Source organism: Podarcis bocagei (genome assembly GCF_964188305.1).
Source record: "Podarcis bocagei genome assembly, chromosome: 12".
Classification (NCBI taxonomy): domain Eukaryota; kingdom Metazoa; phylum Chordata; class Lepidosauria; order Squamata; family Lacertidae; genus Podarcis; species Podarcis bocagei.
Genome location: NC_138137.1, coordinates 35083828 through 35109761, shown reverse-complemented (window position 1 = coordinate 35109761; position 25934 = coordinate 35083828). Strand labels below are relative to the sequence as shown.

Here is a 25934-nt window from a genome sequence, read left to right as displayed (position 1 = left end):
TTACCTGCCGAGGTGGAAGGAGCAAAGCAAAGCAATGTGCTCATGCATGCATGACTCCACATACTCCCCCCCCCCCCCGTTGCGCCTCATACCTGGGACCTGGAAATGAATCCTCCATATGTAGTCATCTTCTGTGGAATGTTCCTTCAGCCACAACATAATCTAGGGATCTTCATCTGACAGCAGATGCATCTGGTGGCTTTCCATTTACAGGGCACTACCACAGAAAAGGCCCTGCCTCTGGTCGCCTGAAGTCCAACATTCTATAATGCCTCAAAGTCCTTGTCCCTGATATAAGTTAATGGGTATATTCATATAGATCAGGCATGGCCAAACTTGGCCCTCCAGCTGTTTTGGGACTACAATTCCCATCATCCCTGACCACTGGTCCTGTTAGCTAGGGATGATGGGAGTTGTAGTTCCCAAACAGCTGGAGGGCCAAGTTTGGCCATGCCTGAAGATGAAGGCAGGCTTTCACCTATCCATTAGGCAGCTACCCATTCTTCTTCCCTGTTACTAATTTTGAACCATTTATGAGTGGGCCATAAATATGGGTGTAACTTAGATTTCACCATCTTGGTGTCCTCCATATGTTTTGGGCTTCAGCTCTCATCAGCCCTAGGCCATCTCCTCTGCATTTTAGTTGCCCAACTCCATGTGGATAGAAAGAGATGGAGATAAGTTATGGGGAAGTGTGGCAATACATTAAGCAAGGTATGTTATATAAGTAAACAATGGATAGCAAGGCGTTCACAATAGGCTTATTGAACAATCAACTTCTGGCATTTCACTTGCAAGCTCCCATAGGTGTGCTTGAATGAAAGCAGAAACATGCAGATTCAAGTCCTACTAAGCTAGAGGAGACAACTGAATGTTGTATTATAACTTATTAAAGGATTTTTTTTCTATGCTTGCTATGCAGTTCTACTAACCTATGAACATTTTAATTTTTTGAGTAAAGGAGCCAGTGTGGTGTAGTGGTTAAAAGCAGTAGTCTCGTAATCTGGGGAACCGGGTTCGTATCTCCGCTCCTCCACATGCAGCTGCTGGGTGACCTTGGGCTAGTCACACTTCTCTGAAGTCTCTCAGCCCCACTCACCTCACAGAGTGTTTGTTGTGGGGGAGGAAGGGAAAGGAGAATGTTAGCCGCTTTGAGACTCCTTAAAGGGAGTGAAAGGCGGGATATCAAATCCAAACTCCTCTTCTTCTTATGCAAGTAAATATTCAATAAATACAACAGGGGCAGGTAGCCCTTTCTTGTCAAGGGCTCCGTTCCTTTAGAGGTGATCTGTTGTGAGGTGCAAACAGGCAGTGGCAGGGGCTGGAGACAAAAGTGGGCAGAACCTTCTCTTTCTTTCTGTCCTTCTTTCTTCTATTTCCTATTATGCCTTGCTCCCTATATGAAACAGGGCCTGTAGATCAGAGGTTGCCTACTTGTGAAATGCAGATAAATATTTCCTCTAATTTTGCCCCGTCCCTGGCTCTTTGCTACTGATTGAAATACAGTGCAGATAACCAGTTTTCTTTTTCTTTTTTTGCAGCCTTGAAGAAAGATGACAACGGCTTTGATGAGGTAGGTGAAATATTTCAGGCTGTTTTATTTTACTACTAAAAGTTGCAGTCGTTTACTTCACTATCTTTCATTTCCCTTCTCTTCAGATGTAGTTTTTGACAAAAGACACTGAGATGAGTACTGAATTCCAAACAGGATGGAGCTTATGTTTATATATTTTGCCTTCAAATGAGAAAAGCCTAGTCCAGGCTTTGCCAAACTGTGTGGCCTCCAGGCGTGTTGGATTGCTGCTCACATCAACTGCAGCCAGCTGATGAGAGCTTCAGTCCAAAGTACCTAGGGCTTACCTGTTTGGCCAAGGTTAGCCTAGTGGTTCTTGTTGAAAACTAACATGAGAGAGATGCATATATATATATATATCCATCTCCATCTCCAATTTCTCCATGTTTATTTATTTACAACATTTTCATGCTACCTATCCTCGGGTGGTTTACAGAAGTTATGAATTGGTAAAATACAGAACCGCAATCAAATAACATCAGGACAAATGTAATTTATATTCCAAACCTTGCTGTTCCGCTGCTAAACTTCCCGAGGAGAGATCTTTCGGAGTTTACCTCACTTGCCAGTACAAGTTTGGATCACCAAAAGATAGTTGCATATGAGTAGAGTGCCCCAAGTATTTCCTTTCGATTATGCATTTGTTTGGATCATCTATTCATATGCCTGGTCTTGTATCCCCCTTTTATGAAAACGAGCAGGGATTCTTAATTTACAAATCTATATGTTTTGCTGTGAGTTCCATTTTTGTTACATTTATATCTTGCCTTTCCTCTGAGGAGCTGAAGGCAACACACATGGTTCCTCCCCCTCCATTTTTTACTCACAACAACCCTGTGAGGCAGATAGGAGAAAGAGAGAGAGAGACTGGCACAAGACCAACCTGTGACCTTTGTAGCCTGGTAGGAATTTGAACCCACATCTTTCCAGCTACAGTGGTACCTCAGGTTAAGTACTTAATTTGTTCCGGAGGTCTGTTCTTAACCTGAAACTGTTCTTAACCTGAAGCACCACTTTAGCTAATGGGGCCTCCTGCTGCTGCCGTGCCGCTGGAGCCTGATTTCTGTTCTTATCCTGAAGCAAAGTTCTTAACCTGAAGCACTATTTCTGGGTTAGCGGAGTGTGTAACCTGAAGCGTATGTAACCTGAAGCGTATGTAACCCAAGGTACCACTGTATAGCGAAACTCTCTAACCCCACTAAAGAGAGAGAATACTATTCATGGGGAAAGACTTATGTTGTGAACCGCCCAGAGATCTACGGGTTTGGAGCAGTATACCAATTTAATAATTTCTTTATTTTTTAAATGCCAACACATGCCTCTGGTGCTTAAAAGCTTACACGGCTGCCCATATATGACCTGGCCAGGCTCAGTATTCATTTACAAGGCCCTTAATAACATAAGTCCATGATATATTGAGGACCAAATGATCCCTTATATCACTGCCCAATCACTGAGTTCCTTGGGGCAGTCTTGGATGCATAAATCGTAACAACTAGAAGCCATGCATAAAATGCTGTGAGCCCAAGACTGTGCGACTCCCTCTCAACTGAGATCAGACAGGTGCAGTTCTTGCTAAACTTGAGGTGCCACGACACAGGCTTTTATAAAAATATTATTCTAGCAGGCATAGTAAGGTTGCATTCATGTGTGTGTGTGTGTGTGTGTTTTATGATTATTTTGCTGTTTTATACTGTATGGTTTTTTTTATGTACACTGCTTAGAAATGCTAACTATTAAGTGGTATATGAATGCCCTAATTACTTAATGAAGTAAAAAACCAGAAGTCCAGTCCAAAATGAGCAGATGAAACTTGTGCTGGTTGGCAAGGAGAACTTTCAGTTGACTGGTACTGTTGGTTTGGAGAATTCCTCCATTTATCAGTTGATATTTCTTCTCCAGAAGAAACTGCACAGCAAGGCTCAAGACTGCTGTTGGTGAATCTGATAACTTGACCTCCTCAAAAATCTGGTCCTACAGGGCGTTGAACCCTTTCACTTTTGCTAATATTGTTCCTGATGAAATGGTTGGTGGCCAGTGGATAATGGGTCCCAAGACTAGGTTTGCAGAACTGTAAGAATCGTTTTAGGCAAGGCAATCTTGACTCTGCCTGATTTAGGACTTTAAAATTTGAGCATCTGAGCTTTGAGAGTGATGGAAAGTGAAAGTATGTGGGCATGGGTGGTGTGAATGTGAAATACAAAGAAATGGAGTATGGTACTCTGGAAATGAAACGTACTCAAAGATTAGGAAGTAATTGAGTCTCTTGCTCGCTGAGCTTGTGGGTCTGGACATGTAGCTGCTTCCCAGAAAGCACCAGAAATGATATCTGAGCACAAGCACTATAATTGTTATGTTAAAAGCCTAGCTCATAAATCCTACAAATAAGCTTGTATCAAACTGTTCTTTTTTATTGTATTAGAACACTTTCTCTCTCTCTCTGTCTCCACTGTTTTCTTTGTTTCCCCTCTTTCGAGGAGACTAGATAATTTCAAACAAAACTGACAGGATGTTAGAATTACTTAAAATTTCACAATACAGGAAGAAAATATTAAAACACTTCATCAACTTCTTGTCTCAGACGGAACCTTATATTTCGAAATAAACAAAAGGTTTTGGAATCTTTTTGTGATTTTTTATTTTATTTTTAAGAAAGCACTTGATACATTTAGTAGATTCTTTCTTAGGCACGCGGTGCCAGAGTCTGTAATGCTAACTGTGTAAATAAGAGCTTCTAAAAGCTCTGTTGCTCCTACAAGTGAAGTGGAAGATAATGAGAGGAAGGAAGCGCTTTAGGTGATATTTAACCTCTGTCCTCTCTCACGAAAGCCTCTTAATTTGTTCATGATTGTATATGGGCAGGGGTGTGGAACCTTGGACTGTGACACCAATTCAGTCTCTCATAGTTCTCTGTTTGGCCCTTGGCATTCTCCCCAGGTCACCCCTGTCACTCACCCTCCTCAGCATCCTCCTCCATGTTCTTTTGCATGTCTGGAACATGTTCTTGGACTGTGATTGGGCCTTTCTACTTGCCTGGATGTGGATATATGTGCAGGGTTGTAGACATCTCTGGCCTCTGCATGGTTGGAATACAGCCTGTTGTCCAAGGGTAAGTTGCCCACTATGGGACGCGGGTGGCGCTGTGGGTTAAACCACAGAGCCTAGGACTTGTCAATCAGAAGGTCGGCGGTTCGAATCCCCACAACGGGGTGAGCTCCCGTTGTTCGGTCCCAGCTCCTGCCAACCTAGCAGTTTGAAAGCATGTCAAAGTGCAAGTAGATAAATAGGTACCGCTCCATCGGGGAGGTAAACGGCATTTCCGTGTGCTACTCTGGTTCGCCAGAAGCGGCTTAGTCATGCTGGCCACATGACCCGGAAGCTGTATGTGGACAAACGCCGGCTCCCTCGGCCAATAAAGCGAGATGAGTGCCACAACCCCAGAGTCGGTCACGACTGGACCTAATGGTCAGGGGTCCTTTTACCTTTTTAAGTTGCCCAATCATTTCTGCACCTGGACCCACTTACCCCTGGCATACTGCCCCTGACAGGTTGCCTACGAGGGAATGCAGCCCTTGGATTGAAAAAGGGTTTCCCATCTCTGACATCTGTTATTCATTTAATGATAGTAGTAATTCGCTCCCCCAAAGTGCTTTTGCGTGTTCAAAGGGCTTCGCATGGATTATTTCAGCAATCCTAATAAAGTGTGAGGTGGGGGTTGGCCTTGGGCCCATTTTGTGGAATTTTGAGGAAGACCGAGGCTGAAAGAAACAGTCACTTGGTTAAGGTCACCTAGTTAGTTCATTGTTAAGGTAAGATTTGAACTGGCTCTTGCTGCTCCATTCACCTCTTGCGCCATCATGGTATTCTGCCAGTGCGTTGGCGTCTGTTTTTGTATTTCATTGGTGTGGGTTCAGGGCATACGGGTTATGTAAGACTGGCAGCCTTGTGCCCTGTGGAAGCTGTGTAGGGTTGCTGGATCGTGCGGCAGATGATTTCAATCTGCATAGCTGTGGGTTGTCTGAGAAACTGCTTAAGGTAAGTGCCAACTCTTGATAGATTATTTGGCTAAAATGGAGTGGACTGTGTGTAGAACATAATTACTTCTCTGCTTTCTTGACATCTTCCTTTCTTGCTAATGGGTTGTATTGGAGTGGAATCTCAAACAGCTGCTTTGAATGGGGCATGCATTACAGGCTAAGGGAGGGCAAATTATGTCCCCGTCTTCCCTGCTGCCCATCAGCAATAAAGCAGGCAAGGCACTAAATTAAAAGTTTTTATCTGCCAGGAGATTCTGGGAACTGTCTTTTACTTATTCTGTTCCATCTCAGGTTTATTTTGCTTTGTTTTCAAAGTGGGGTCAGGAGAACCAGTTGCAGAGACTGGCTGACCTTTGTGATGGGGGGCGGCAGCGAAATAGCTGATCTCTTAACCTCTTCAGTGGAAGGCAAGATGGGCAGCAATGAACTTTTTTGCTGTTTCTTTGCTTTATATAGTAATCTATTGATTTTTACACACAAACAATGCTTCATCGGTGAAAAGGAGGTCGTTCTTCTGCCCCTGTGCTCCAGGATGCCGATGTAGAGATTGAGTGTGTGGGGAGGGAATCAGTGAAGTGCAAAGGGATCTGATATGAATGGGAAGCACAGATTTTAGTGCAGTGTGTAGGAAATATAAAAAAGAATGATAAATGGGCCTGCGGGGCGTGGGGGACAGTGTTAAAAACACAGAGGATAGTTCTGAGCAATTCAGCTGTCTAGGTTCTCTGGAAGTGATATGTTTGGAGTGTATAGAATTTGTCTTCCATGCATGCAAGTTTGCTATCTTGAGGGCAGGAGTGGAGTTAGTACACATCGTCTGCAGGAAGTAGTAAGTGCATAGCTTACAGGTTCCTGCAGGGCTTTAAAATTATTATTATTATTATTATTATTATTATTATTATTATTATTAGGATTTCTGAACAGGTAACCTAATGGTAACAGATTATATCACACTTCCTGGAAATAATGTATTGACAGGATGTGTTGGGAGGTGATGTGCACTTTGAAGTAGTTGGTAGAAAGACAAGTTCATAGAAGTAACTTATTTTACAGTCAGTTAAATGACTTGAAGTTACTGTAATGACTTCTCACCTGATTCTGAGAGGCTAGGTAGTATAGAAGCTTGAAAAATAAATGTCCACTTGTGCCATGAAAATACCTGTTTACTTTAATGGATGCTCCGTTTATGAATAGTTTTTAAACAACCAACCAATGGGTGGGGTTTCTATAGACACAGATAAATCAGACCCCACATACTGGGAATGGTATACAGTTGTACCTTGGTTGACAAATGCCTTGCGACTCAAACGTCTTGGCTCCCGAACGCCACAAACCCAGAAGTGAGTGTTCCGATTTGCGAATGTTCTTTGGAACCGAACGTCTGATGCGGCTTCCGGTTGAGTGCAGGAGCTTCCTGCAGCCAGTCAGAAGCTGTGCTATGGTTTTCGAACATTTTGGAGGTCAAATGGACTTCCGGAACAGATTCTGTTCGTCAACCAAGGTATGACTGTATAGTGGTTGACTTTTGTGCTTTCACTGTGGCCACACCCTCCACTGGAATGCAGGCCCCTCCAGAAGGTTTCCCAAGAGTAAATGTGCTTCTCAGGCTGAAAAGCGTTAGCTATTCTGATTTACTTGGATTTACAAATTCTGCTCTCTGGTGTGGTTTGCTGTTCAGCTTAGAACTGTCTTACTAGGCTTCACTATCTCTGATTGTTTCACTATCGCAACTACCTCTGTGGGCAGAAGTAATTGCTGTTGTTCATGTTTTACAGGGTTGGAACGGAGACTGAGAGAGTGATTGCCCAAGACTGCTGAAAGGGATGTGGTGTAGCATTTGAATTTCTGAGCTCAGAAATGTGTGTCTGGCTCTCTTGATGTTGTTATATACTTACTGATCTTCAGTGTATGCCTTGACTGTTGACGTTCGCTGATAAATAATATATTCAGTTACGGAAAACAAAGGTAGGAGGTGGTAGAATACTGCAGTAAATTTAGCAGCTGTGATAGCACTGTTTGCTCTGCAGTTAACAGGTTTTTGGATGACTTGCTGGAATCCAGATTGCATTACAGTATTTGCATTGTCCTGGGATTGGATTCCAGTAGCTGCAGCATTCCATGGTATGGCAGCTAGGTTCTTGGTGCTGATGTCTGAAGTGCTTAGCATACATATTTGGAAGCAAATCCCACTGGAACGTTTGACAGAACCAGGTTCAAACTGTGCTCTAAAATGCAATGTCATTCAAACCTACTATTGAGTAAATGTTGGACTAAAACTACATTTAAATCAACCAGCCTTTCTTCATAATAGTGTAAGGATTGTCTTGAAATCTTGCTGTATACTCTTAGTCAGAAGAAATATAATTCTTTTCTAATGAAGATTGAACGTTCTTCAGACAGAGTTGCCAGAGTTGAAGACTGGGAGATAAACTGGGATCCTCCTGACTTACCTTTGGAACGTCTTCCCACAGAGAGCACGGTCTTTGCTAACCTGATGCCCTCTAGATGTTTTGGATTACAACTCCCATCAGTTGTGCTGGTTGGGGCTGATGGAAGTTGTAGGCCAAAATATCTGGGCGATGGGAAGACAGAAATAGCAGATATAAAGCCATTGTCTTGGAAGCAACGTCTTATCAATAGCTGCTAGTCATGATGGCTCTAAAACATCTGGCTTTCAGAGGCAGTCTTGTATACGCCTCAGCACTTGTTGTGTTGCTTAGAAACTATGGGAGAGGGCCATAGTCATCATGTCCTGCTGTACTGGGATCTTTCCAACAGGGCAGTTAGTGGTGGGTTGTCCTGTAGAGTGAAAGAGATCTTTGCCTGAGCCGCCTTCTCTCTTATCGTACTGTTGAAACAGTGAAGGGCCATTAAAGCCTGTTGACTCTGTCTCAACATGTTTTGTCATTCTCTTGGAATACAGGCAGACAGAGAAGAGGCATCCATGTTTTCCTGGTCTGAGCATATGGTCAGATAAAGACTGTTCTATTTCTCCTTCCCCAACCTGGTGTGGTACTTTCCAGGAGCAGATAACAGAATGGATGTATTTTCTCCAAAATACTAGGTGCGGTGAAACCTGACTCCCAATTGTTCCCAAGCAGAAGTTTTATCAAAATAATGTGGATCTGTTTAGGCAAAACATCACAAGGTTTTCTTCTGTCTTGTGTAAAGCAAGGCAAGAACAGAATGAAATGTCAATAGAAGCCAACTCCATCATGGGAAAACGCACAGCAGATGTTGAAATAGTTTCTAAAATGTTGTAAAGTTAACAATATAGTGGAAAATCCTAAGGACTGTGGAAATGCTAGCAAGAAATAAGCTGCTTTCCTATTGGGATGAAGCATGGTTGACCTTTTCCTTATTTGATCAGCTGGGTTGTGTGCATATTTCTGCATGGGAAGCTAAAATGGTATCAGAGTTGCAGATGTGTCTCTGTCCCCGCCCAGTGATTTAGTGTCCTCTAATAGATTCACTTGAGAAAACTCTTGGGAGTCTTCAATAGGGACCTTTTATATGCTTTTTGAAAACTGAATTTAGTCACATTTCTTCCTGTTGACTGTGCAGTCAGGGATGCATACCAAAGGGACCACAACTTTGCATAGGATTACTTTTCCCTGCAGTTTCTCTTAAGTCCCAGGACAGGGCTTCCCAAACTCTGGTCTGTCTGCCAACTCTGGTCGGCAAAGCTTCGTTCAGATGGTCTGCGGTGCCTGGGGAGAACCAGCGGGAGCCATGCATCAAATAGTCATATTTGTAATTGTATTTTTATTGCTTCTTTTTGTTTCTTATATTGTGTTTTAAGATGGTGTTCTGTGGAATTCAGATTGCAATACAATAAAACACAATATAATAAATAAAGGAAGCGATAAAAATACAATTAAAAATGACAGCATCTTGCACAGCATAAGCTAACTCTTCTTTCTGAAGAGGTGAGACTTGTATAAAACAAGTTGTGGGGGGGAAATATTTTCAGCAGAACTCAATTGGCAGTCACTTTTTTTCAGTGAGGTCACTTGCCTCATGAAGAACAGCTTGGTTCTTGTGTGGTTTCCTGGCATCAACTGTAGGCAGGCAGCAGAGGCCTGTAGAAGCCTGCATCTGGTTGGAGGCTTGGAACTTCTTGATCTAACCACTAGGGCAAAATCCTTTAGTGAAAACAGATGTGGATTGATATATTTTATTTTTTAATGGCTGAGTTCACACGTGTTAAACCCTAGTTAATGTTTAGCTATGGTTTAATGCAACTAACATCTTGCAGTGCAGACTAGCAGTACGTATGCTAGTGTGCACTGTTTAATAGTCCCTGTTTTGCTTCTCCACTCCAGACTTTGCCAGGAGCAACACAGCCTTGGCTTGTCGTGTCATCTGTACCCAAGCTCATGCTTCCAAACAAACCATGAACAGTAGCCAGTATTTGTTCTTGGCTTGCTTCTAATGATTTGTTTTAGGGAACGGCATTACAATCATGTGTACTAGCATGCTGCTCCTTTGCATTAAACTATAGTTAAACCATTTGCATTAAACCATTGTTTAACATTAAAGCATGCATTAAAGCGACATTCAAACACATGCACTGGATGCATTTAATATGGCGGTTTGGTACTCTGTATGTGGGTGCATAAAAAGCAAAGACAGCTGTGTTGGCCCTTAGGAAATGACCAACCAAAATATAATAATACAGTTAGCAAGGTTTTGAGTTCCTCAGAATTGTTCTTCAGGCTAAACATTACGCAAAGCAGTGGGTGGTGAGGGCGAAAAACAAAAGAAGCACAACACCATCGTGGTTGTATGTCGCAGCCATGAGGTCTGTGTTAACACTCTATCTCAAGATGGAAATTGCAGATGGATGCAGTTTGCCTAGAAAACTGTTGGCACAAGAAACTGCTGTCAAAGCTGGGTCTATCTCAATATTTAATTCTAAAGATCCTTGTATTTTGACCTCCACCACCCAATTCCAGAATCAAGCTTTGTACAGTCTGGCTGCCTTAACATTCATTTGGAAAGAATAAATGGCAAAAGCTACAAAACGAGCTTTCTTAGGTCAGTCCAGCTCTTCTCCGTGCTCTCCCCCCACCACCTGGCAAATACTCCTTAGGGTCTTTGGGAGGCTGTGTTGCAGTAAGACCTCTGATATTTGCCGATCCCATATTTGCTTTCTTATTAAAGCAAATTCCACTGGCTTCAGCCTCATCGCAAATCCTCACAGCTCAAAGTATTAATCAGGATATGATAGCTGAAGGTAGCCAAATATTTTTGGACAGGCTGTGATCTCTTTCTGGCTAGATCATGCACTTTGTTCAAACTGTACCATACTAAATTGTCTCAGCAGCATAGCTGCTAAAACCAGAACAAAACGGATAACAATTGCCATGTGTGGGAAATTATTAAGGCTCCTTCCTCAGTTATGCCTGAATACCGGTGAAAATTCATTATGGTCTATAATAGGGATGTATCTGGTAGTTAAATCTCAGACTGACCATATTGGTAAAACCAATTGTAAACTTTTATTTTTTTGTGGTGGTAGTTTTCCCTGAGGCAAACTGATTATTTGTATTAGGAGCTTCACAACGGGCATACAGTTGTACCTTAGAAGTCGAACGGAATCTGTTCCGAAAGTCCGTTCGACTTCCAAAACATTCAGAAACCAAAGCGTGGCTTCTGATTGGCTGCAGGAAGCCAATCGGAAGCTGCGGAAGCCCTGTCGGACATTCAGCTTCCAAAAATAGTTCGCAAACCGGAACACTCACTTCCGGGTTTGCGGCATTTGGGAGCCAAAACCATCCGATAACTAAGCTGTTCGAAAACTAAGGTATGACTGTATTGCAATCTGGTAACTGTTGGAAATTATTAGGGTGCAGCAAAAGTTTCTTCAGAAGTAGTATCATGGCTACCTCTTTTGAGGCAGTTGGAACCACCACTCCTCTTCATGTAATGCACACAAAACCTCCTGTACTCCTTTGGCAGAGTCTAATTAATTTGTGTGTTAAACAAATGGAGGCTGCACATCTCAAAATCCTTTCTCAATTCCTCAGGCTGTAATACCTGGAATACATAGGAATACCATGACCAAGTTGTGGCATCCAAGTTAAGCATTTGCCATCATATTTCGCAATGATTTATCTTTATATACACATATTGCTAGCTGTTTCTTTCCTTATAGATATCATTTTAGGAACTGAGACCACTACTGGGAAAAAAAAAGTTGTTCTTCAGTTAGCATACCACCATTCCTTCCACCCCAAAATCCGCATAGTTCAGTTAGTTTCCTTTATGTGCTGCTATGGCTTGGTTCAATAAGGAGCACCCCAGGGAAGTTGGTGGTAATCATACAAAGTGTATGACCTTCCTCGAAGCTCTAGAAATACCAAATTTTCCCTTCCTTTGAAATTAAAAAATCTGCCTTGTTGGCTGTGTTGTTTCCTTTGTGTTAATCTTAACGGCTTGTGTGCAGTTTTCATGCTAGCTCATGCAAAAAAGGAAAAGTTTCTACTGCCAAACATTGGAGCTGGTGAAATTAGATTTCTGGGGCTCCAGATTTCAGTAATCCCCTTATGGTGGGATGGAAAGAGGCAGTGCTTGCTTATGCTTTGAGAAGGAAATAAACACGGATGCTTTTTCATAAAAGCTATTTAATCAAATCTGCCTTTGTGCTATGAGTTCATTAAAATGTTTTGGTGCATCTTCAGATAGGAGAACTTCAAAGGCAAAATCCAATTTCTACTGCTTTACCTTTTCAGAATAATAAAAATAAAAATAAAAATAAAAATGCTGCCAGCAGTTTCAATTATGTTTAACCTCTTGCTAGCAACACCAGGGCTGATTGTAGCGGATGCATTTGCAAACAAAGGAAACCTGCGCAGTTGTGACCTTGTTTGGAAATGGATGACCATGTAAAATTGGAGCAATGTTTTAAAAACAGTTGCAATTAGCAGTTCTTAATGCGATGCTCCCTGACCTGGATTGCAAATGGACTTAAAACTTTGCTGAAAATCATTATCCTAAACAAGGCAGGTATAGTCTACAACTTGCGTGATTCCTCCCATGGCCCCCCTTCATTCTAATGGACATGTTGCAAGGCTTCATTTTGCTTTGAGCTGTAACCGCCTCATATGTATATTATAATGTCCTTAATATGATTGCTGCACTATTACCTAGCTGAGCTCTCATTTTCTTCCTTTAATGAGCTTGGAATATCTCTCTGCAGTAATCTAAATTTTACACAATTGTTGTAAACGTAAGTAGCAAAAGCTTTGCTGTATGGATTCTGGACTGTCAAAATCATAATTTGAACAGTTGAAATATGGGGGGGGGGGGAGGAATAAAAGTTCCATAGCCTTAATTTTAATGCAAATTGACAGAACATTGCAGGGTCCTCTGGAGTGTTCATTTTTGCCTATACATTTTATAATAGCATGAGGACATCTAGGCTGTCCAGCTGGGAGGCACGGTATGCGTTAACCAGTTTTTCTGCAGAGGAAAATGTATAATCTGAAATGCTACCTATACCTCCCCCCACAACTTTGGTATTTGGGGTGCTGCCATGTATTTTCCTCAAGGGAAATGCAGAACTCTTGCCCTTGACTTTGCATTGAGGTTCACCTTGGTCTCTCAAGTCAGGTTGATAAAATTATCTGTGCTTGATCCTTTCAGATTCACAATTTAATCTGATTTCTGAAGTTAATGTAATCAGGTGGCATATAAAGTAGTGCTTTCGAAAGCTTGCTGGGTCTGGTAGCAGTTAATTCCAGGAGGTAATATTTTAATGTGGTGCTAAATTCACAGCTGCTTTCTTGAGCTTTTATTTTAAACTTTGTTTTTAAGTAAAAAATGCAGCTTGCAATGTTGGATGTTGAGGAAAGCCCTGTTAATTGCGAACTGCTTTCTGAAAAGAGCTCAAGTTGATAACTGGTGCTAGTCTTTTAACTCACAAACTAGCTACAGAGATGGGCAAAGTTAAGCATTTAATAGTCTAGCTGCTTAGAGTTAAGCATGTACTTACCTATCTCCCACTGAAATAAAAGGGACTTATAACTGCTTGGCTTCATTGATGGTCTGCCACATAAATTTAGTAGTACACTTTTCATTCAGAATTACAAAGCAGTTAACAATAAAATAATCTGTGCTATAAGATATAATATTCACATTACGCTATAGGCATAATGCTTACACCTAACTCTACATTGTTTGGGAACAAGTTAAAAAGCACAGGTCCCAATGTTGTTCCTTGGGAGACTCCACTTTTCTACAGTACTTCTCTTGATTTGGAGAACTGTCCATTTATTCTTACTCTTTGCTTCCTGCAACCAATTCCTGTTGCATGAGAATACCTTTCCTCTGATTGCTAAACTTTCTCGGGAGTCTTTGGTGAGGTATTTTTTTGAAAGCTTTTTGAAAGTCCAAGTACATTATGTCAACCAGATCAGCTCTAATATGCTTGTCGACACTCTCAAATAATAAGTTTGTGAGACAGTACTTTCCAATAATAATAACAACAACAACAACAACAACAATAATATATTTATATCCAACCCTCCCCAGCCAAAGCCGGGCTCAGAGCGGCTAACAAACAGTAAAAATAACAGTTTACATAAAATCACAATTAATTGAAATACATTCTAAAATCAATTCATTCTAAAATCAATTCGGAGTCAAATTAATGACAACCATTGGGCTAGAGTTCTATGAGGATTACAGAAGGAGGGGGGGGGTCAGACTGTGCCTTGGCCAAAGGCCTGGTGGAACAGCTCTGTCTTGCAGGCCCTGCGGAAAGATGTCAAGTCCCACAGGGCCCTCTAGTCTCTTGTGACAGAGCGTTCCACCAGATGGGGCCATGGCCGAAAAAGCCCTGACTCTGGCTGAGGCCAGCCTATCCTCCCTGTGGCCTGGGATCACCAAGATGTTTTTATTTGAAGACCGTAAGGTCCTCCATGAGACATACCAGGAGAGGCAGTCCCGTAGGTACAAGGGTCCTAGGCCGTATAGGGCTTTAAAGGTTAAAACCAGCACCTTAAACCTGATCCTGTACTCCACCGGGAGCCAGTGCAGCTGATATAGCACTGGGTGAATGTGATCCCATGGCAAGGACCCCGTAAGGAGTCTCGCTGCGGCATTCTGCACCCGCTGGAGTTTCTGGGTCAGTCTCAAGGGCAGCCCCACGTAGAGTGAGTTACTGTTGCTGACTCTGCTTCAGTATGGCTTGTTCTTCGGTATGCTTGGTTATTTTATCTTTAACAATACTTTCCACCAGTTTTCTGGGGACAGCTAACTGGCCTGTAATTTCCAGTATCCACCCTGGATCTCTTTTTTTTAAAGAATTGGTGTTACATTGGCTACTTTCCAGGCCTCAGGCCTTTGAAGCTGATCTAGGGGACAAGTTACATATTTTTCTTAGAAGTTGAAACATTTCACATTTGAATTCGTTGAGAACTCTCAGGTGGATACCACACACCCGAATATTTCTTCACATGAGTTTTTCTTGTATCATCAATAATGGGATTGCTTCTTCCACCACAACTGAGGCAGCAGGCTATATTAGAGGGCCCAGGACAGGCTGTGTAACGACAGACAACTGGGCGTAGCATCTGCTGAACGATGCATCTGGTGGGGTACCTGTCTTTGCTAATCACAAGATTGCCTTGCAACTCCTCCTACTCCTGGAAGCAGGAGCCTGAGAATTGGGCGCAGCTGTAGGTAACTATATTCTACTCTCCCCCTTTAATAATTGTTGTGCCAATGGTACGTGGCAAAAGATGGCAACCAATCAAGTCCTTAGTGCCAGCTTCCTTATTGCCATCTTCCACATAAGTCCAAAGGAAGTTCTTGCAACAACTCTAACCCTTTGCTTTGTGGTTTAAATAATAATAATGGGGGTTAGATCAGGTCAATAGTATTCAAGATGGTTTGATATGCAGATGATATTTCTGTGATATTTACTCAACTGGAACAAAGTTTTCCTGAATTGATATCACTTAAGTTGGATATTGTGTTAGACTGAATTACAGCATAGTACATTAGAACGGATCATTTTTTAATATCAACAATGATACTAGGAACCATTTATCTAATATAAATGGAATTGTGTGGTGTTATATACTAGTTTGGGTATCTGGATCCAACAAGATTTAGAATTTCATTGAACATAACCAATGACATGTTTTATATTACCTTTAATGATTTCGTACAAATATAAACGTTATATTCCTCCATTGGTGTCAGTATTTCATTATTAGCAAACATAGTTCTTCGTGAGCAATTTGGATGACCTCACAATATGGAAACAAACATTGTCAAATTTGGTTATTGCCAACATAAAAGGAAAACTTTAAAAGGAAGGCTTGCCAGTGGCAGTTGGGCTCCACATAGGCTGAGTATTAGTTATTCAAATGTGTCACTCTCCTCATGCTGATTTCTTTCATACATTTTGTCCCTAAAGATTATCAGATAGGTATTTTAAAATTTCAATTTACAGAATATTGGTTTCCTTTGGATCCCAGAATTATTTTGTTAGGATATTTAAAAGAAGTAGTAGAAAGTAGATTTATAGTTAAAACCTGCAAATGTTTAAAATATATTTACTCCACAAATCTCAGACAGGCTCAGTTTGGTTTGGAAAACAGCTATATTAGCAATATCAACGTGTTGTTGTTTTTTTACTAAAGATCACTTCATATTTCAGATGCTGCTATAAGAGCGATATCTTTCTATTAACTTCTAGAACAATAAATTTCAAAGTAACATACAATGATAATTTACAGCACACACTTTATTTTTATATCTGTAATAAATTTATATTGTTCCCATATCATGTTTATTTATTCAGTGTCTAAATATCCAAAAGTTGACTTTCCTTCTGGTCTTTTATGTTACATTTTATATTCTGTTTGAAATTTTGTACTTCTGTATTTTTAAGCCCTCCTTAAAAAGATACATTATTAAAAACGAAGCAAAAACTGGATGTGCCCCAGTCCTGCACGGAGCACTGATCAAATGGGAATTTAACCATGGCCCAAATCCAGTAGCTGGAGGCATTAAGATGTACCGAGCATTAGTTTATTTTTCTTGTAATGCATAGCTGTATAGTAATAACTGATCACAGGTACACTATAAACGTGTGTGTGTGTGTGTGTGTGTGTATTATAAACATTCATGTTGAGTATTACCAGTCCAAAAGCTGATATTAGTTTCTGAGCATCCCATTTCAAGCAGACTTCCACTGTTCTTTAAAAAAAAAAATTAGTACAAACAGGTTGCTGGGCATTCTTAATTGTATAAACTCATGTTTAGATGTTAAAATGTGCTATGCCTCATATAATAATGAAGACGTTCCTTTGATGTAGCCATTACCACCCTATTTTCCTAAACCTAATAAGATCTCAGTGCGAAGCAGTGCATTTTTTCATCAAAAGATTAGAGCTTATTACTTCCCACTAGCTGGTTTATCCCAGAATTTGTGGTCTCCCATTCTTTGCTGCAAATGAATATTCTATAGGTCTTCCAAATCTTTTAGATGAGCCTCACCATTTTAGATAATTGCTGGTCAGTCTTCAATATTCCATTCTTGGGCAAGCATGTGATGGCTTCTGAGCTCCAGGAGTTCCTGAATGAGACAGATTATATGGATCCATTTCAGTCTGGCTTCCGTTCCAGGCATAGGATGGAAACAGCTTTGGTTGCCTTGGTGGATGCTGGGAGCTACATAGGGTGTGTGTGTGTCCCTCTTGATTCTGCTGGACCTCTCAGCAGCTTTTGATACCATTGTCTATGGAATCCTTCTGGGCCGCCTTGAAAGCATGGGATTTGGAGGCACTGCTTTAAACTGTCTCTGGTCCTTCTTGGAGGGGCAAACCAAGAAGGTTGTACTGGGGGACTGCTATTTGGTGCCCTGACTGTTGACCTGCAGTATCTGTCAGGGAACTGCCCTTTCCCCCATGCTATTTAATTTACATGAAAGATGTCCAGAATTTAGTGTTTAGTACCACCAGTATGCAGATGACACTCAACTCCACTTTTCATATAAATCTAAGGAAGCTGTTTTGGTGCTAAATCGGTGTCTGGTGCCAGCAATGAACTGGATAAAGGTGAGCAAATAGAAGCTTAATCCAGAGAAGATGGCGCCTCTGTTTGGGGAATGACCAAAGACGCTTCTGCAGATGATCTCAGTGATTAAACTGCAATATAAGGGTTCAGGCAATCACTGAGATATCCGGGCCCCAAGATCTGCAGCATAGCTTGTGTATCCCTTCTGGTTTAGGCAGTATGGACTTAGCATGTTTGGCTGACTTAAAATCAGGCAAGTGGCCTTCCCTATCTCTGTGGTCTGTGGTCCTACCAGACAATCTGCATGTTAATTAAAGCAAAGCTTAGTCCTTACACTATACAGGAACTTCATGTAGTGTTTTGCTTTGTTTTTGTGTGTGTAGGTGTGTGTGGCTGACTTTGAATTTTGATACTAATCAGAATTCATGGTGAACTTCCACACATTAGCCCTTCGCCTATGTCTTTTCTGTCTACCCACTCTCCTTTCCGACTAGTTAATTCAAGCGTTGCTCTTGATGAAGAAAAACAACCTGTTTTCTTTTAAGGTTGACACAGTTGGGGTGAATGTCTGTTTCTTCCTTGAAACGAACTAGCTTGGAATCCAATGGCAAACACTGAATATTATTCTTAACAAATCTGGTAGGTGAACATCATTCTGCTCTCTGTGCGTTTTTTTAAATAAAGAGTAGTAAATAGGGATCCATGTATGATGTATTTCATGCAATATTGAAATCAGGAACAAAGCCTTTGCTGATCTTAATAGAGTTAGATTGCACCTTTAGGGTACAACTCCCCCCCCCCCACTCCTTTTATATAGAATATAATTAAATGTAGCTCACTCTGCCTGGAAGCTGCCCAAAAGCTCTGAAGAGGAGCTTTAAAAATCTGGTAGATGCATCTGTTGAGTAATCTGTGTATATGAGTGTTGTGCAGATAGATGGTGCTAATGTGTATGAGATTAGAACTGTGTGCTGGAAGTACAATGGAGATCTGTCACCCAGTAGCTCAGTGTATTTTAAAATAAATTATTTATGGGTTTAAATGTTCCTCAGCAATCTTGTGCTTAAAAAGCTTTCCAGCTGTAGCTGCCTCTCTCTCTTTGATTAACAAGTGTCTTCTCCCCATAAGCAACCACATTAGTTTGGTGCTAGCAAGGACGGATTATAAAAGCACAGCTCTCTTTTCTTCTTTGTTTCTGCAGTGTTTGTCAAGAGTGTTTGAAAGAGTGATGTAAGTAGGAGCTATACAAATTGCAGAAAGTTTGAAACAGGATATGCTGTTGGCATAAAACAGTGTAATGCTTTGTATTGCTTATTTCCGTTTTTAGCTTGCTTTTTTTTACTCGACTGTCAAAGCAATGATAGATAGGCATGCATGAGAAAATATTAATAAATCTGAGACAAGGTGTGTTTTATATATACACACATGAGAAACTTGTGGAATACTAGTAATCCTAAATGGACTTGCTTTGCATTGTGCTTAGTCAAAACTGGACACAGCTTACAAATGTGCAAAGGCTTAAGATGCTAGATTGGCAATCCCACGACATGGGTCAGGAATGAAGGAATTGGTGCGTAGTCTAACGATCAGAGGTTTAAGCAGGACTCCTTTCTATCACCTTCAGTAGATGCAATGGTTGTGGTTGTTCCTATAGAAGGGTAACCTGGCCACATACATGTCTGCACTATTCTGATGAGTTGTTTGGAGGTGCTGCCTTTAGGCTGCCCAAAAAAATAGTTCAGAATCTGATATTCTGGTTGTGGACTGGCTTTCTCTTAACTTCTGATTAAAACTTTAAATGTTTGGGGTCAGCACACTTTGGGAAATGCTGTGTTTCTGGACATTTCGATAGACCCTTTCTTCAGATGCTCACCTAGTCCAGTGTAAGATTTGTTGGTCAAAGGAACAGGGCTGCCTTGGTGTTGGCACCCTTGTTATGCAATTTCTTCTTTCCAAAGCAGCTTCATTGCAGTTTTGGGAGCTCTTCAAAGTTGGCTCTATTCCAGTGAGTTTTGGCTGCCTAAGTTCTTCAGAATTTAACAAGATTTTCATTGGACGTGTTTGCTTCTGTTACGGATTGTTAACTGTTGTGTGATGTGCTGTTCTGATTTTACTACCTAGTGTATTATTGATCTTGCATTGCATGCTACTCCAAGGGCTTGACTTCGTTTTTAGCCTCGGGGCTGGGGGTCCGGGAGCGAAGGCGAGGTTGCACTCAACGTCGCCATTGCTCCCAGAGCTTGTGGGGCTGGGGGTGGCGGAAGCCCAGGCTTCCCCTGACCTCAGCCCCCAGAACGGGTGCGGGAGCGAAGGCGAGGTTGCACTCAACCTCGCCATCGCTCCCGGAGCCTGCTGCTATCCAAAGCCCGGGGAGTGCGGTGCTGTAGCCCGCTGTGCCCCCCGGGCTTAGGGCATCTGTCCGCAAGCCTGCAGCGCCCAGCGGGAACTCCCACCGGGCTTGGCAGGCTTGCGGAGAGCTGCCCGAAGCCCGGGGCGCGCAACGCCGCGCTCCCTGGTCTTCGGGCTGCAGGCAGCTGTCCGCAAGCCTGCGGAGCCAGCGGGAACTCCTGCCGGGCTCGGCAGGCTTGCGGAGAGCTGCCCGAAGCCCGGGGTGCACAACGCAGTGCTCCCCAGGCTTCGGGCTGCAGACAGCTGTCCGGAAGCCTCCGGAGCCCACGGGAACTCCCGCCGGGTTCGGCAGGCTTGCGGATTGCTTCCTGAAGCCTGGAGAGCGAGAGGGGTCGGTGCGCACTGACCCCTCTCGCTCTGCAGGCTTCAGCGAAAGCCTGCATTCGCTCCATAGGACGCACACACTTTTCCCCTTCATTTTTGGAGGCGAAAAAGTGCGTCCTATAGAGCGAAAAATATGGTAGGTACCATTGCTCCCTATGTGCCATTGCTCCCTATGGTGGCCCACATGAGATGTTTAGTTTTTCTTACGTTGAGGCTATTTCTGTAAAGTGCTTCTTATTCTATGCAAATATAAATCAACATGTCTAGAGAGAGAAGTTCCTATAATGTAGAAGAACATGTGCCACTTTATTAAGATGCTTGAGTGCAGTACAGCTGTGTGGCTACATGTGGCAAGGGACTTGCATAGCTTCTGTGATATAATGTCATTTGGCAGCAGAACTCTAAAGGGAAGAACTTTTCTTGACAGCGAATCCAGGCATTACAAAAATAATCAAACATGCAGGTAGGAAAATATGACATTTGTATATTTCTGACAAGTGACACATGTGAAATGCGTAATTTAGTATTAAGGTACTGGAACATTTTATGTGTATTAATATAAGCATTGTTTTACCTTTGAACTTTCACTTTATCTTAGTTGCCAGCTAGCTAGTATTTATTGGCAAGCAGGGTGGCTGAAAGCAAACACCACTTTCCTTGCATGTTAAGTCCCTCACTTTACAGTCGTAGTAAAGCTGTTGAATAAGATTCAGTCATCTACTCAAAGTGGAATAATGCCACACATTGAAAACCTATAATTACCACAGCCGGGTTCACTTTTTGGACCCAGGGCACCAGTTGAAAAATGGCTGCCATGGGGGGGTGGAGCATGGCAGAACACAGAGTGCAGTCATTGCTGTTCCCTGACCCATACAGCCTAGAACTTTTCATAGGAAATCAGCTATGTCTATTTCTGGTGGTGGAGCAATTGTTGTTTCTCCCATTCACACACAATGGTGCTGCTACTCTGTAATAATAGGGAGCATTTCCTCGTACTAGGAATATTATTAATTTAAGAATACCACACCACAGACTCTCTCTTTCACACATTCACACACTTATTGTGCACATTCAGATTACAGTGGTACCTCGGGTTAAGTACTTAATTCGTTTCGGAGGTCCGTTCTTAACCTGAAACTGTTCTTAACCTGAAGCACCACTTTAGCTAATGGGGCCTCCTGCTGCTGCCGCACCACTGGAGCATAATTTCTGTTCTAATCTTGAAGCAAAGTTCTTAACCCGAGGTAATATTTCTGGGTTAGCGGAGTCTGTAACCTGAAGCGTATGTAACCCGAGGTACCACTGTACAGGTACACATGCATCTCTCAATCATTCATATGCACACTTCACATTTACCCCTCTCTCTCACACACAAATCCACAGACCGCATATTCACACACCCCCTCTCACTCAGACACCTACATCCACCCACCATGTACAGCTCTCCCTCTCTTCCAGTGGCTTTGGGGGGGGGGGAAGTAAAGCCCTGAAGGGATGGAGTAGGTGGTTTGTTTGTTTTTAAACTATTTTTTATTGTTTGATTTAGATGTAGAAAATAGAACATGAGAAAGAAAATCCAAGCCCCCCCCCCTCCCTACAACTGTGGTCATCCTGAGAACATCATATTGTTTATCCCAACAGTGTCTGAATGCTCAGCAGGCAGAAGCCATGTCCCTTTGTTGCAACATATGTAATAAAGTTTGACCAAATGGCGTAAAAGTTGTCTGCAGTGTGTTCATTCCTTTTCCAGAGCGAAGTTTGTGGGTTAGTTCCCCCCCCCATTAAAGCCAGATTCTATATCTGGGCAGTCCATTCCACCATGAGATTTGTAACTCTGGTTTCTCCAGTGTTTAGCTGTTGTCAGCCTAGCTGCTACCATTAGATAAATGATGAGGTCCTTAGAGAGAGCAAAGTTTCAGTTTCCGAGTTGAAAATAGAAATGAGAGCAAGCTTAGGCTAGGGCAGAAGTTGTTGCTTGGTAATTTGTTCAGTTTCTTGAAGTTAAACCTGAGGGCAAGAACACTGAACAAAAAATTGAGAAATTTAAGGAGGGGGGGAATGAAATCTGAGGGTTATACTGTAGTTCATCCTGGGAGCACCAAATAAAGCCATAGCATCTGTGGGTGCCAGAATGGCAAACTCCATACTCCACCATCAGTGCTGCATTTACTGGTTTAATCATTACGATTTAATTTTACCTACAATTCTTTCTTAATATCTTGTTTCTTTTTTGGACTCAATGAAAGTTCAACCAGAGAATCAGGAGAAAGCCAGTTGTGCTGCAGAGGCTCCAGGGATCTTTCTCCTAAATGGCCTTGCAAATCTTCAGTGGCCTCCAATTCTGGCCAAGGTTATTCACATGCATGGGGACTTTTGTGGCGCTGTGGGTTAAACCACAGAGCCTAGAACTTGCCGATCAGAAGGTCGGCGGTTCGAATCCCCACAACGGGGTGAGCTCCCATTGCTCGGTTCTTGCTCCTGCCAACCTAGCAGTTCGAAAGTACGTCAAAGTGCAAGTAGATAAATAGGTCTTCCAGTGGGAAGGTAAACGGCGTTTCCATGCGCTGCTCTGGTTCGCCAAAAGCGGCTTAGTCATGCTGGCCACATGACCCGGAAGCTGTACACCGGCTCCCTCGGCCAATAAAGCGAGATGAGCACCACAACTCCAGAGTTGGCCACGACTGGACCTAACGGTCAGGGGTCCCTTTACCTTTACTTTACCTCTCAAGATGACTGCACCAGAATGTCTGAAGGCCTTCATTTTTTTTCCTTTGCGTTTTCTAATGGACAAGACTGCTCATTGCTTTGAGCTCAGGAAATATGGGCTGTAAGAATTTTAATTAGAAACATACACACATGTAGCTAGGTTTGTGAGGACTGTGCCGCATGAGGGCCTCAGGGACTGAGCTGGCTGCAGTATATGTAGTGTGAAAAGGTACTTCACTTGTACACCTGTCTCGTAGTGGAGGACGTTCTTTGTTCAGTATCAAAAGAGAGAATCTCTGTCTTTGTCACTTGCCCTTACAAATGACTCTTTGGCAAGCATGCTGCACTAATTCTCATATTGTTGAACTGTGTCTGTTATCCCCCCCCCCTCTTTATTTTGTGGGTTGTGTGCTTATTGAGACCTTATGCCTGCCAGTATTTTCCTAAATGAGATTATGTGATTTATATGTTGATGGGCATTTTTAACAGGCTGTGATTGTGTAATAAGACTCATCGTCATTGGGGGTCTAATGAAAATGAGTTAATCTCTTGTTTGCCCTCTCGTATTCAGACAATCAGACACTTGCTGCTTTTACGGTGTATTTCAATGGTGCTGATTGCACCATAATAAGTGCCCCATCTCTGTCTTAAGCACAATGTGAAATTGGGGCATTTTAAGTAGTCTTGACTCTTCCCCGCCTCCCATTTGCATGACATTTGGCACTATAAAAGACAGGGTAGTGGTGTTCCATGTGTTCAGTAAAATATGGGAAAATAGGTGCTAAATTGTGGCAGTTGGACTGATACAATCTCTGTCATTGATGAACAATGTGTGCGAAGAAGGCACCCATGGTGTCTGGCTTCCTTCATGGCTTATTGGAAGCTGAGGACTGTTCAGAGCTGACATAAATAATTATTCCTCTCTGGGCTTCTCCATGAAAAGGTTTTGGAAGCATCAGCTAGTAAAGCTGCAGGAGTTCATAATTACGGGAGTAAAAACAGTTGGTTATTGTGAGTGTGTTGTGCCAGTTTCCAGTGGTGTTCTCCAACTACCAATTTTCTTCTCTGCATGTGTGTGTTTAGCAATGTTAGCTTTAGTGTGTCAAAGCAGAGCTGGACCAAAGCAGGCAGTATCATTTAGATAAGTATAAAATGCAAGATGTTGAGAACCAGCCCTTGAGGGAATGTTTTGCTCAAGAACCAATATTATCTTATCTAGCTTGTTTCAGACTTTGCTTGTGCAGCAAGGACATAGATGTACCTATTTGCAACCTTTTTTATATATATAGGTTTGCTGTCTTCCCAATTAAGTGGGCTGCACAGTTTCATCTGCAAGATTTATTTAAAAAAATGCTTGTTAGTTACAGCAAGGATGTACCATGCACATAATGGTAAACCAATAATCTGAGTTTGACCCTGAAAACGCTAATGAGTTGACAGGTTTACACGAAAGATAATCTTGAGATATTGCTCGCCTTCCTATCCAGTCTTTGATCCTCCATTGGTGATTAGGAATGGATTGTTTGCCTTAGAACTCTTTATTTACTGCTACAACTCAAAAAAGCTTTCAAAATATTTTGTGTGTAAACTTTTTGCAGGGCTGATGTTGGCAGAGTGTCTCAGGGTAATGCTCTGGGTGTTTAGTAGGCAGAATTTCCCCCCCTATGTGCCAGCTGTGTAATGGAGAGCAGCTGCTGTGCGAGGGCAAAGACATCTGCAAAACTTGCAAGCTGGCAAGAAATGTAAGGAATCTCCTGCTTTTGAACTTGTTAGGAGCTGCACCTCTGAACCTGGGTTATTGTTTGATTAGGCAATAATGTAGCTACATCATCAGTTGCTGATGAGTACAGCCCTTGCATTTCATAGTATGCATGTTGGTGTGTTAAGTGAATACGGTAAAGCAGAAAAAAATCATACTACTGATTGCAGCATTTTCAATACTGCTTGTGTGCTGGATATATGGCAGAGAGGAATGTTTTCAGTTTTGAGAACCCCCCTCAGACAGAATATATTAAGTAGGTCATATAAAATGCTTTGCTGCTAATTTTGTTTACATTTTGTGATCCTTCCGTATGAGAATCTAATATATTGTTGGTTAGCGTTTGGTAAATTATTGCTAGAAAATCAGTTAAACCGAACTTCCTGTTTCCATTTGTTACATAATTAAAATTGAAATGTACACAGATATGAAATTAAGGAGGCTTCTGAAAAGAGCACTTGTGACCTTGGCCTGCTTGACATGGCTACTTTCATTTTGCAGCTGTCCAAGCTCCATTTTGGATGGGTATGTGTTGTTTCCTTCTGGGTAGTCTCGTATGCAATTCCGTTGAGGGGCCTGTCACAGCTCTTTCTTTGGCCAGGATATTTTGGAAAGTTACATATTCTGAATGGAGTACAGTACATTTCTTTTCTGGGATTTTCAATTTAAATATTAGCAAGTTGATCGCAATGCATGGTATTTCTAATCTGACCAGTTCTAATTGCTTCCATGCCTTAAACCAGATGTGGAAATTTCCTTTCTTCATAAACACAGCCACGTAGAATGGTATTTTCCTTCCCTCTGGTGGAAGATCAGTGGTTTGGTAGGGAAACAGTTGCTGCTTTTCAACACTGTCATGCACTAGGTGTGTGAACAGGTCAATGGGAACAGAACTACAGCACATCCATTTTACAAATTCATTATATGTTAATGTTTTAAAGATAATGAAATGTTAAATACAGTGGTACCTCGGGTTAAGTACTTAATTTGTTCCGGAGGTCCGTACTTAACCTGAAACTATTCTTAACTTGAAGCACCACTTTAGTTAATGGGGCCTCCTGCTGCCGCCGCGCCGCCAGAGCATGATTTC

At 42.1% G+C, this 25934-nt stretch overlaps 1 protein-coding gene across 2 annotated transcripts in view; it reads left to right on the top strand.

The window, feature by feature from the left end:
* The window catches only part of CDK14 (cyclin dependent kinase 14), a 223208-nt gene that overhangs the window by 9746 nt on the left and 187528 nt on the right, over window positions 1–25934 (top strand). For both annotated transcript variants that reach the window (XM_081163263.1, XM_081163264.1), the window contains exon 2: window positions 1542–1573. In XM_081163263.1, the coding sequence (XP_081019389.1) occupies window positions 1542–1573 (32 nt within the window). The remainder of the gene's footprint in view (window positions 1–1541; window positions 1574–25934) is intronic.